The sequence below is a fragment of the Phasianus colchicus genome, chromosome 6 (genome assembly GCF_987193195.1).
Source record: "Phasianus colchicus chromosome 6, bPhaCol1.hap1.1, whole genome shotgun sequence".
NCBI classification, from domain to species: Eukaryota; Metazoa; Chordata; class Aves; order Galliformes; family Phasianidae; genus Phasianus; species Phasianus colchicus.
In genome coordinates, this window is record NC_143441.1 from 11,079,745 (window position 1) to 11,093,286 (window position 13,542).

Sequence of the window (13,542 nt, forward strand, 5' to 3'; positions counted from 1 at the left end):
ATTTTTCTGCTGGTCAGTCTTAACTATTAGGCTAACTACTTTTTTTCTTATAGTTTGTTGCATTTTCTGCATGCATACCTAGCATTTTTTTTTGCTACATGGATATTAACTGGCTCAGAGCAAGTGATAAAATATTACTGTAGATTTTCAGCCTGCAAAAGTTTACATAAGCTATAAACTTCAGGCATTCTGAGTAGTACTCTTATTAAAAAAATAGATAACTTTCTGCATGGTAATATCATTAATTTCAGTGTAACCATGTATACGTACTCATGTAATTCACTGCAGTTTGGGGACTGAACAGTGCAAAATAGTTCATAATAGCAAAATAGGTATATTTTTCCTGCTGTCAATTAATCTTTATTCAATTACTTTACATAGTTACTTTTAACAACTCTTGTTACTGTTGTAGTGTGATGTTGTACTGTTCATTATTGTTTTGATTAGGGGTTAAGTTTGAGGTAGGAACATGAGTCATTAGATCTTACTATGCTTTGTCCTGCCTGTTTCCCAACTTAATGACCCAGTTTCCACTCAAATTTTGGCCTGTTTGTACCCTAAAATGCCATCACAGGAGTGCTTCAACTGGGAGAGTATAAGTGGTGGAACAGTGAAATACCTGTTTTCTGTCCTGTTACCCCATCAGCAGAGATGTTTGAATAGATTAAATCAGAATGAGTGATCTCATGAGAACTACTGCTTGGTAATTTCTGAGCTGGCAACTCCTTCACATTCATTCCTTACAAGCATCCACTTCTCAAACTTTATGCAGAAGAGGAACATGACAAACACATGACATAGTGATTTCACTATAATACTAGAATTTAAGTAGCTGAGCACCAGAAAAGAGTGGAATAGGTAGGTAATGGAGCCACTGGAATATTCCTGTGAGTTATTTCATAATCATTTGATGAAAACAGACTATCAAGTTTTTATCACACGTTCTTTTTATTTCATTTGTTTCATTTCTTTGAAGTTTTGGTATGGATGATTTCTGTACGTGTGTTTTACTCAGTTGTCTCCAGCTTGCAAGCAGTAAGGCTGTTCCTTCTTTGAGAGTGGGCTTCTGAAAGTTGATCCTTTCTGTAACTATTTTAGCAGAGAATTTCAAAGCTTTTCTTTGCAGGTGATTACAGCTTTATCAGTGCTACAAAGCACTTTACAATACTGATCTATCTGCCATCTCATGGAGCTGTGATACAATAGTTCTTCTGCTGGTCAAATTCTTCTACCTCTCTAACTGTGGTGGCTAAAGTACTGTTACTATAAACTGAGACCACAAGGAGAAAAAAGTTTGCTTGCAAAGTAAGCAGTCCTCCAATCTGACGTGCAAGAAAATGAAAATGCATGGAAAGAGCACAACTTGGCTGAAAAGGGACTTCATGATTGACCTCGAGCACTAAAAATAAGTACATGGAGAGTGGAAGCGGGCATTGTGGTGGGACAAGAGGAGATGGTTTTAAACTAAAAGAGGAGAGATGTCAGGGGGAAGTTTTTTACTGAGAGCGGTGAGGTGCTGACACAGCTGCCTAGAGAGGTTGTGGATGCACCATCCCTGGAGGTGTTCAAGGCCAGGTTGGATGGGGCCCCAGGAAATTTGATCTAGTACTTGATATAACGGTTGGCAACCCTGCCTGTGGCAGAGGGGTTGGAAGTTGATGATCCTTGAGGTCCCTTCCAACCGAAGCCGTTCTATGATGCTATGATTTTGTGGTTGGTTGCCCCTGGAAGAATGTAAAAGGGTAGGCCCATGATAATTGGGAAAAGCCAAAATTTATCTAGAATTGAAACTTGTGAAGAATGTGAAGGCAGTGAGAATTTCTGCAGATACATTGATGGGAATATCAAGGAAAATATTGGCCTGATACCAGATCAGACAAACAGCTTAACAAACTAGTAAGCAAAAGACAATCATTTCCTTGGTCTTTGTTATCAAGGTCTGTGCTTAGTAGGATGGTTACTACCCACTGCCAAGTAGGATGAATTAAGGAAATCAAACATGCACAAGTTCACGGGACAAAATGGGATGCATCCCAGGGGTGATGAAGGAGCTGACCTTTAACATTGTGAGGTGTTGCCCATTGTTCATGAAATGTTGTGGTGAAAGATGTAATGATTAGCAATATGATAACTCAGGGAATGCCCCTAGTGACTGGAGAAAGGCAGATGTAAGATGTGCATCTTCAAGAACAAGCAAGAAGGATGATCTGAATTACTTACAAGCCTGTCAGCCGCACTAGGTCCCCAGGTATATTTTGAAGCAAGCCCTCCTGGAAGTAATTTTCAGACTCAGGAAAGATAATGTGACTAGAAGTAAGCAGCATGGATTTACCAAATGTAAGTTATGCCCAACTCAATTGTCTTCCTTCTGTGATTAGATGATTCCCTCTGTGGATGAACAATGAGCATTTATTATGGCTCTAGCAAGACTCTTGAGAAGTTTCTTGTATTTTGGCTTGCAAGATAAAGACTAAATGGGTAGGCTATAACATGGATGGAAAAACTGTCTAGACTACCAGGCTCAAAAGGACAATGGTTCAAAATCTGACTGGTAGTTATTTACAAGTGGTCTTCCTCAGAGGTCATTGCTGATGTAGATCTTAATATCTTCATCAAGAATCCAGACAATTTAACAGAACGCACCCTCCACAAGTTAATTGATCACTGCACACTGAGGGTGGTGCTGACAGGAATCTCTTGAAGTTCAACAAAGACTAATGGTCTTGTCCTGTACATGGAAACAGCAGCATGAACTGGGACAGTTATGTAGGAGAAGGCACTATGGAGAAAGCTTTGGGGGATGAAAACCAAGTTGGGTGTAATCAGCAGTAGGCGTGAGAATACAACACTGTGTTAACAAAAGCATGTTCTAAAGTGATTGTCTCTATCTCTGCTCATTACTCAGGAAGTCACATTTGGAATATCATGTCTTGTTTCAGGGCCCCAAGTGTGAGGAACATTATCACACTGAAGAAGGTCCAGTGGTGGGGCACTAAGACAGCTGGGAAGTAGAGCTTGTGGCATACAAAGAGAGGCTAAGGGAGCTGGACATGTTCACCTTGGAGAAAAGAAGGCTAAGGAGGGAATATAACTGCAGTCTTCTGCTTCCTAAAAGTGGATTATGGAGAAGACAGAACGAGATTCTTCTCAGACACGTAGAGAGAAATGATAAGGAGTAACAGTCACAGGCTGCAATAAGGTCCAGAGCTGCACTGAAGGAAAAGATGTGACAGTAAAGGAGGTCAGACACTGGAACAGTTTGTCTAGAGAGTTTCAGTGATCTCCATCATCAGATATTTTCAAAACTCTTCTCATTGGGTCCAGAGCAACGTGTTTTAACTTTGAAGTTAGGTCTGCTGCGAGCAGGAGATTTGACCATATGACCTCCAAAGGTCCCTTTCAATCTGCATTATTTTAAGGCTTTGCAGTCCTACAGGTTTATAAATTTGGAATGCTGCGACAGAGCAGTAGCACCAAAACTGTGTAAAGTATGTTGGTCTAAATATGGTAAATTTCATAGGGAAAACTTCAACTTTGGTGCAAAAAAAATGCACAAAAAGCACTGACCGTGTTTAGTGACAAGAGCAGAGAAAATCCAAGCTGCTTTATGTAGACATAATTTTCAAGACTGTACAGAATCCCCCTGAGGTAATACACAAACTTAAGAACTTGTACATGTGAAGATATGTTATAGCATTGCCCCCAGGATCTGTTGTTTGTACTGCTTATGTTTGTATTTAGAATGCAAGGTGACTGTAGCAAATTCCTTATCGTACATAAAATTGCTTACTTGCTTTAGCTCTGCAGAAGTTAAAGCATTAGGTGTTTTTAAGCCATGAAGTCAAATTAAGTTGTTTTGATGTGGAAGTTGCAACTCCTCTATCAATAATACCACATGTTTTGAACATGTTTTAGCTTTTGTCAGAAGCTGCTTTTGCCCAGTCTTCTGCTAGGATTGCTCAAGGGTGAGTATTGGAGACCAAAAAGGTGATCAGAAACAAGAAGTTTATTAGTAGGAAGCTTAAAGTCATGGCATTGAAGCCCACAGCTCTGAGGGAAAATATATTAACGTATTAAAAAATACTGCCTTCTTGTGCATTCTTGACTTTTTTCTAGCTGCTCAGTTCTGTTCGCTGATTAAATTAGTAAAATTTTAACATATCAGTTAATGAAAGCTGCCACCATTTAAAGTGCTAACTAGTATTCGGACAAATCTTTGAGATTCCCCCATTATTCTGTAATAGTTTTCATGTTGATGGATTTTTCTTATGAAAATCTTCATTTTTTGGCTTTTAACCTCCTTTCAAATTTATTGTCATTTTTTCCCGTTAGTCTTTAATTCTATACTAAGGACCATTAATAATGAGATTGAAAACAAAAGTTAAAAATTTCAGAGTTCAGATTTGAAAAGCAGTCTCCTTGCATATGATATACATTATTACAGTATAAATATTATATGCCATTCATTTACAGATGTCACAGTTGCTTTCATATCAAATGCAACATTTGGCATCTATAATTGTAAAGGTGTAAATATAGTTTAAATAGCCCCTGGAGATGGGGCATGATCTTTTACATATGTTTTTAATTCATTGAAATGGAGCTGAGAAGGCAGCATAAGTAGCACCCTTTGGGTACTGATACATATGACAGATTAAGCTCAAATTATTTTGTTTTAGCTATCTGTGAACTGCAACAGATCTGGAATTATTCACAAGCCAGTCAGCCCTCCCTGTTGTAACCAACACTGGGAGATGGTCCAGGTAGGCAGCTGGGGCCAGCAACTACCTCATCTGTTCCAGCTTAATCCACCATGGTGAGTGTGTTGACACACTCGGTTACATCTGTTCAACCATGTTAATGCAAGTAAAAGTTACACAGAATTTGCCTCTTCCCTTTAGTAATCAGTTCTGTCAGATGAATAATTGTAAGTGGAATCTAATACATTCTTCCCGAAGGATTACAAACCAATAAAAAAGTTTATTGTTGCCATTAACTCAGCAGATTTGACTTTGATAGAGAGCAAACGTGGAATAAGAAGGCACTATTTTTACATAGCTGCATTATAGAACAAAAGAAGGTACCTGTATGACAGAAATAGGTTATTCTCTAAAGGAAGTGTTTCACATCTTTTCAGAGTTCATTAGGGACCTGATCACAAATATTGATTTTCAGTAAAAGCACTCAACTATTGACTGCGTAAAATCTAAATGTTCAATATTATTTGATCTTTCTTCAGCCTGAAATAATGTCCCTGCAACGCCATCTTTCGTTTCTATTCTGGCCTTCTGCAGTAGTGCCAGTATGTATGATTCTAACTGCACATTTTGTAACCTCCTGGACTCAGCTGCCAGTGACTGACCAAGGTCCTGTCTTAGCTCTAGGACGTGGTATTGGGCTCTCCCAACCTTTCTAAAGACGTGGGTTGCAAACACATTCAGTAAGCTCCTTTTCTAGGACTATCCTTCTGAGTCCAGTATTTACTGCCGTTGTGAACTCACAGAATTATAGGGATTGGAAGGGACCTCTGGAGATCATCTCATCTAACACCTGTGCTAAAGCTGGTTCCATGAAGTGGTTTACGCAGGAAAGCATGTGGGCAGGGTCTAGAGGTCGTGGACAGCCTATTGCAGTGCTCTGTCACCCTCACAGTAAAGAATTTTTTCCTCATGTTTGTATGGAACTTCCTAGGTTCCAGTTTGTGCCCATTGCTGCTTGTTCTCTTACTGGGCACTGTTGAAAACAGCCTGGCCTCATCCATTTGACTCCTACACTTCAGATATTTATAACAGTGATGAGATCCCCTTAGCGTTTTCTCCTCTGGGCTGAAATGATGCAGGTACCTAAGGGGGATGCTCCAGGCCCCTGAAGTCTTTGTAGACCTCCTCTGAACTCTCTCTAGAAGTTCCCTTTCTTTCTTGAACTGAAAAGCCCAGAACTGGACGTTGTACTTTAGATGTGCCCTCACTAGGGCAGGGTAGAAGGGGAGGAAAACCTCCCTTGACCTGTTGGCCACATTCTTTTTAATGCATCTGGGATACCTGGGATGTTTGGCATTTGTTGGCCACAAGTGCACACTGCTGGCTCGTGGCCAACCTGTTGTCCATCAGGACACCGAGATCCTTGTCCACAGAGATCATTATCTAGCAGGTCAGACTCTAACCTGTACTGATGCATATAGTTATTCCTTGAAAAGTGCAGGACTCTGCTCTTGTCCTTGTTGAATTTCGTAAGGTTCCTCTCCACTCAACTCACCAGCCTGTCCAGGCCACACTGAATGGCAACACAGCCTTCTGGTGCATCAGCCACTCCTCCCAGCTTCTTATCTCCAGCAAACTTGCTGTGGGTGCATTCTCTCCTTTCATCCAGATGTTGATGAAGGTGTTGCACTTTGCACTGACCCCTGCTGCGAGCTGCAGGCAGTGTAACTCTGCATGTGACCATGCGATGGAGCCATCACAACACTGACAAGGGCACTCTGCACATAAGGGAAAACTGCTTAGGGCTCCATTTGTTTCTGAGCCTTGTGTTTATTAGACAGCTCTGGTTTTCTTGTTTGGGCATTTCTCCATTCTCATGTGGTCTCCCAGTAGGAACGAATGTTGTTGTTTTTTTTTTCCCCCCATACTTGGTAATGTATTTTGTATTGCATTTTTGTTGTCTCTGTCAGCATAAACAAAAATAGGAAATGCTCATTTTTCCATTCAGCCTTTAATAACTTGGCGTGTGATCTGAACTAGCAGTTTGTCATTGAAAATAAGTGTTCCTTGAAAAATCACTTCCAGTGGACAGTCTTATCTGACTTTGATGTTCTGGCTACCTCATTAGCTTTACTTTAGATAGTAACAAGTGTAGCTATTTTAAATTGAGTTCTTAAACAGCCTGGTGTATTCAATTATAGGAGAAAAAATGTTTTAGTTTTTCCTTAGTATAATTTATTTAGTTTGTAGAAAGAGCACTATCCCAAATAGTTTGCTCCTGAAATATTTCTATACTCACTAATCTCGGATAGGATGCAAGGCTTTTGTTCCTGGTTTTTCACCTTTTAATTGACTTAGATAATTTTAGGTAATTATTTGAGATCTGAGTTGATGACTGCTTCCTATTTTTAAAATACGTTTTTCTGTTTCTACTCTTTAAATTTGAGTTGAAATTTTGTCTTCCGAAGATCCTTTAACGTACTTACAAATAACTTGATTTTTCAGGCAACCGATGTTTAAACCTGAGTATAAAAAATATTTACAGAAATGCTCTTGCTTCGAATCATGGATAAAACCAGGCAGCATAGTGGAGACCAGTGCTGCTCGGTGACTGAATGATACGCTTGCCAGTAGTACTTGCCAGTACTTGGGCAATATTTGAAAGTATGAAAAATATGCAAGGAAGGAAACTCCTGTTCAGACACGAATATGCTGAATGTTAACTATGAAGACTGCTGCTTTTTTTAAGGAGTAGCATTTGAAAGATATCTGCTTCAGTACTGTAAAACCATACATAAATGTTGTATTATTTAGTGGTTGAGTACTATATTTAATAAATAACTGTGGTTTAACTAATGAGATAAATTTTCATATGTTTTATATTTTGTGAAAATACAACAGTGACTCTACAAATTGGGTAATGTTTTGCATTATGATTTTTTGGTACACGTAAAGTAAAATGTGGAAGCCTATTCTTACTGTTTCTTCCTTAGATGTATGAATTTATTCTAGCCTTTGGAAAATATGTAAATGCAGGTGATGCATCCTTTGTTCTTAAGTGTTTTGGTAAATATGTGGGCCTTTGTTAGGAGGAATTGTGGGTGATTCAAACTGCTAAATGTTGAGCACATGAGAGCATTAGGAAGTACAGGTCTGACTAGCATGTCCTCCGAAATGGTGGTAACCAGTGTCTTTCTACCTGTGGATTCCTTGAGGAAACTCCCCAGACTCCATGCCCTTTGGGTCTCACTCCTACCCCTTGTGACCTTGGAAAGCTCTAGAGATTAACTTTCTTGTACTTTTTAAGTGAAAACAATGACAGAAAGCTGACTAGGTGAATTAGAAATATAAGATCATTGAAAGAAGGTGACAGCATAATATATCTGCCAATTAGGAAAATGTTTACTTAGAATTTATTTCTTGCTGAGTGAGCTTCTGCCTTTGGCTCTGGTGCTCTTAAGGCTCTACGGTACACACATTTAATGAGAACTTACCTTTCCTGATGTAAATTAGAAAAGTAGAGTTTTACTGTTCAAGATGATAAAAATATAATATAAAATATTTGAATAAATATAAATATTAAACATAAATAGATCCACTAAGGTGAACTTTCTAGCATTGCCCTTTTCTTCATTTTCTCCATTGTTTTCATGTCTGGACATGGAAGCTTGTGTTGGAGAAACTATCTTCTCAGTTTATAGAATGAAATGTGCAGCAAGAATTTGATTTGTTCCTCAGTACTGCATTTCTCGGAGAGAAGCTAGAACTAAATATTTGTAGAAAAGTGACAGCTCGTACTTGCTAACTTTTACAAATGGGGATTTAGCTTAGAGTTAGGGAACTTGTCCACTTGGCAAGGAACTTTTGTGTATTATCTTTATGCTAATTTGAAAAGTGACAGTGTAATAATTCTGTACTAAATTATGATGCAAGAATGTGTACAAAGTATAAATAAGTATTTACACTTGCCAGCGAGGCACCATGAATAAATGCAGCAAGTGCTCTTTCTAAGGTGCCAAACATTTATGCAATGAACTTGAAATTCTTGTTTCATTACGTAACTACACCTGACCGTCTGACATCTGAGGCTTATCATAAGTATCCTTTAACAGCTGTTTTCAACCTACAAGTTTCTTTCTCCTTCCATCCTTAGGGAGCCTTTCCATAAGCTGTTGGTTCAAGGTCTTATCAAGAATCAGACATTCAGACTAAGAACAACAGGCCAATATTTGAAGAGAGAGGAGGTTGATCTCACTGGTAAGAGAGGATGCGTGAGAAAACCAGTACAGGTGCTGTGCAAGTGCCCTGCAAGTCACAGACTATTTCAATTAAAAAGGGAATTACAGATCTTAGTGCTGGGAAAATTAGATGGGGAAAAATAAATCCTTGTAATATTAAAACCAGAGAGTCTCTTCTGTGAGGCTGGGATTCGTATCCACTGCTGAGTGTACAGAGACCCTACTAATCTAGCAACTTTTAATTGCAACCACATACAGCATCAGTGCTATGATACCATTTTAGCTCTAGTGTAGTCCAAAGGATCCAAAGTTTTATAATGACAGTGCTCAGCAACTTGCTGAATGAAGTTAGCAGTTCCAGCAAGCAGACAACCTACATGAACACTGTGGCAAAGTTAACATGGTTGTTAGTATATTCAATAAACATTAGACATATATGGGATGTATAATGAGAGTAGGAGAAAATACTGTTTCTCAGTTCTTCCCACTGCCCTCACTGCATAAGCTGGATCAGCAGCCCTTGTCTGGAGAGCTGTAGCAACAAGAGAGGCTTGGTTGTATTTGCCCTCCTTCAAGAACCTCTCACATAGCCATTTTTTCTCTGCTTTCTCCTGCATACTATAAGATAGCAAAACCAAACCAAAACAAAAAAAAACAACAAACAAACAAAAAGAAATCCCACCAAGAACCAAACAACCCACGAACCTCTTACACGTACCGTTGTCTGTTATCCTATTTTGTTCTAGAAAAGTTTGCAGGTGTTTTTGCAAAATTTTGTTGCTGTGCTGTGTAAATATCCCTATTTGTCCCTAAATTCATGCAACAGTAAGCAGGTTATTGTCAGGATAACTTACTGCAGTTAGTTATGAACCCGGGGTCTATATAAGCTAACAATAGGCCAAAACTGTCCAAATAATTACGCCCACTTATGAGGTTTTAAATGGTATGCTTATAACAATGCTTAAATCTCAGGGGAGAAAAATTTGGGAGGGAAAAAGGTTGTTACTTTTTTGTATTATTTTTCTTTTTAAACTGTTTGGGAGAACGAAAAGCCAAACCACCTCACCACAAATAGTTTTTTCTTAATGTTCTTAGGAAACCGAATTGTTGTTTCAAATGAGCAAAATTTGTTTCAATATTTTGTGTTTGTCATAATACCTAGGCACTGAACCAGTTCACCTAAAAACTGGTGAGAAAGTCCAAGTCACTTGGGAAAAAATGAGCAAATCTAAGCACAATGGAATAGATCCTGAAGAATTAATGAAAGAGTATGGCATTGACACCATACGACTCTACATTCTGTTTGCTGCTCCTCCAGAACAAGACATTTTATGGGATACTAAAAGTAAGTCAGACTTTATGTTGTGTTTTTTTTTTTCCTAGTGTATCTTAACACAAAAATTAAAGTAGTTCTTGCTGCCAAAGTTTTTGATTAGTTGAGACCAAAAATTATAATAAGCAATTCTGATTGTTTTTTTTTTCTTTTAAAAGAGGAGTCACAAAACTGTCACTGCAAAGCAGACTTGCAGGAATACTACAAGATGTGAAAAAAGAGAGATGTATGAAACACATTTCTCAAATGGTGTTTTCTTCTGAACTAGAGTGCAAATCTGGATCTCGTTCTCTTATTTTTTTTATTAGCTACGATTGATTGATTGATTGAAAATGATAGTTTTCCAATTATTTTCTTTATTCTACAATGCTTTCCTTTGATGGAATCGGGTCAGGTTACAGATTAAACTTGGCACTTTTTTTCTTATTTATTATTTTCATTTGTTTGTCATGTGCAGTGTCTTTTGTAAGATGGACCATGAAATACCTCCTGAAATAATCTCATTTATCAGAGTCCCTAATAACTAATATTTGTACACAGGACATACCTTTATGAGCTTAGCTCTTAAATAAGATAAGATTTATCATCCTACACACTTATTCACTGACATTATGCAATTTGTCATACTGACAGGTCTTAATTTCTCCTGTGGCTCATACATTTTAATGTAGACTTGATGCATATATTTTAATGCAGTCGCCTTGTTGCATAAGGCTTTGGTAACACATCCCATGCCTGATTTAAAACTTGTATGTCTTTATTCTTGCATTATCTTCTTGCTGCTTAGTTCAGTCTGTACTAAGCATAATTTCAGTTGATATCTGTCACCCATTATATTCATATGCATTCATTTACATATACTGGAGGAGTGGACTTACGACTTCTTGGTTGGCTTTCTGTCTCCATCTAATCACAACAGCACAGATCTAGAGAATGTGAAAGGATAATGCCTATTTAAAAAAAAAACCAAGCTCAGAAAGATCTGAAAGCTCTAACTTCTGCATCCCTAACAGTGCGTAGATGAACTCCCAGCCAACCTCAAAATTGTGTGGGATTTGCTTTTGCAGCTGGATTGGGCTTGATGGGATTCATCCCAGGACACTCAAAGAGCTGGCTGATGTCATTGTGAGACTTCTGTCAATTATTTTTAAAGGATCTTGGGAATCTGGAAAAGTCTCAGTTGGCTGGAAGCTGGCAAAGTCCCAGTTTTCAAGAGGGGCAATAAAAGAAGATCCTGATAATTACAGGCCTGTCTGTCTCTTTTCTAGTTCCTGCAATTATTATAGCAAAGTTTATTCTAGGTGTTGCTGAAAAATAGCTGAAAGAAAATGTAGTCATTGGTCAACAGCTAACATTGGCTCATGAGGGGAAAGTGTTGTTTAGCCAAGTGAATCTGCTTTTATGACAAGGCTACCCATCTATTTGAGCAAGGGAAGACAGTAGATGTAATCTCTTCTGGGTTCAGCAAAACTTTTGATGCTATTTCTAACAGTATCCTACTGGACTAAGTTTCCAGATACAGGTAGCCAAAACATAATGCAGTGGCTGAACAATTGGATGACACACGTGGGATTGCTGTGTGGTGCTCAGGGCCCGACTGGTTGGAGCAGCCAGAGTGATTTCAATGACCAGCACTTATTGCTGGTCCTGCACAGAGCCACGGGTGTTTGAAGTTGAGTCCAGAAGCAGATCCAACTGTATTTAAAGGGGATCGTTCCTCACCTGGACCTTGCTTCCCCTTCCCTGTGTGCTCCCTGAATAGTTCCCTTCTGGCCTCCTTGGTGTCCCTCTGGTTCTCCAGTGGAAGAAGGGAAATCCTAGCATAGCACATACAGTGCAAGGGAATGCAGGTAGTCATTCAAACCAAGCTGTTCACCACTTGAGAAATACAAAGAAAGATTAGTGATTCATGTCTTCTTAAAAGAGTGTTGTAAAGCATGGAACACAGTGAAATTTTAGCAGGCTAAAGATAAATTAAGAAAAAAAAAAGTGACAAGGGTTTCTTAAGTCTCCAGTAAGCTTCTGATTTTAATTTCTTTATAACAAAATAGAACATAAAACAGTTTATTACAGCTTAACTACAGCCTGGCGAATACCAAACCTGCAATGTTTAGATGGTGTACAAGATTTTGATATGAACAGGAGATTAAAAATTTGGAGAGAGCATTGTATTCTGCATCCCACCTAAGAGAGTTCCTGAGGATCACACAGGCATGATCTATCAGGTTATATTTTACTGTCCAGTTGAGCTTTTACCTAGTGCAGTAGGACAATGCACCTGTGTTAGACACTCGTGCAGTGTGATGTAGTGACGTGCAGTCTAGTAGAACTCTGATACATCTTGAAGCTCAATCTGTACCTTCCCTAGTGGCTCAGCACCACTCAGCACAAATAGCTAGCTGTGAGCAGCATTAGCTTGGACTTCTCTATATCACAATTCCTAGGTTACATTCTTTGAAGAGCCATGCAGCAGGACTAGTACTTGCAAGCTCAGGATGAAGAGCTTTATAGTCCTCCCAAGTTGAGCTCTGGTACCTGGTACCAGGAATCATCATTAGCATGGTTGAATCTCTGAAGCAACAGAAGTATATGTACTTTTTAAGCTCAAATTTTAAAAGAAATCTCTCTCTCTCAAAAAAAAGACTGTGCATGTGTGCATACATGTATATATGCTTGTATTCTTCTATGAGTCTGAAAAATGAGAGCTTGTAGAATTGTTTTCTTGACTTATTAAAACACAAGGTGAACATTCAAGTAGTGACATAACCATATGGATTTAGAAAACATTTCTGCTAGATGTATGTTTTAAAGCCATTGCAGATAATACTTTTGTTATTTATTATTGGTTTCTTTTTGTTAAGACAGCACAGCATTATTTTTGAGGGCATTCTTAATTGCATTTACATTTTTCATGTAAAATATAAGGGTTTTCAGGTGTTTTTTTTTTTTTTTTTTTTTTTAAGTTAAATTCTAGCAAACATTCAGTTTTGCTTCCAAGTTTTGGCTTCTTTCATTGCAACTGATATCTGTTTGTTTCTGCTATCTTTCATTAATCTCAGCTGATGCTATGCCAGGTGTGCAGAGATGGCAGACTCGCCTCTGGACACTTGTAACCAAACTTATCGAGGCAAGGACTTCGGAAACCATACCAAATCCTGAGGTTCTGAGTAAGAAGGAGAAGGCTGAAGCCAAAAGGATCTGGGAGCAAAAGAATCTTGTAATTTCTGAGGTAAAAAAAAAACCAGTTTGTAAATGAATAAATGACTTACTG

The 13,542-nt window shown here is 38.5% G+C and overlaps 1 protein-coding gene across 3 annotated transcripts in view; it reads left to right on the forward strand.

Moving 5' to 3' along the window:
* LARS2 (leucyl-tRNA synthetase 2, mitochondrial) overlaps positions 1-13,542 on the forward strand; it is an 88,878-nt gene that overhangs the window by 53,197 nt on the left and 22,139 nt on the right. For all 3 annotated transcript variants that reach the window (XM_031590349.2, XM_031590348.2, XM_090142425.1), the window contains exons 15-17: positions 8,854-8,957; positions 10,101-10,283; positions 13,331-13,500. In XM_031590349.2, coding sequence (XP_031446209.2) covers positions 8,854-8,957; positions 10,101-10,283; positions 13,331-13,500 — 457 coding nt within the window. The remainder of the gene's footprint in view (positions 1-8,853; positions 8,958-10,100; positions 10,284-13,330; positions 13,501-13,542) is intronic.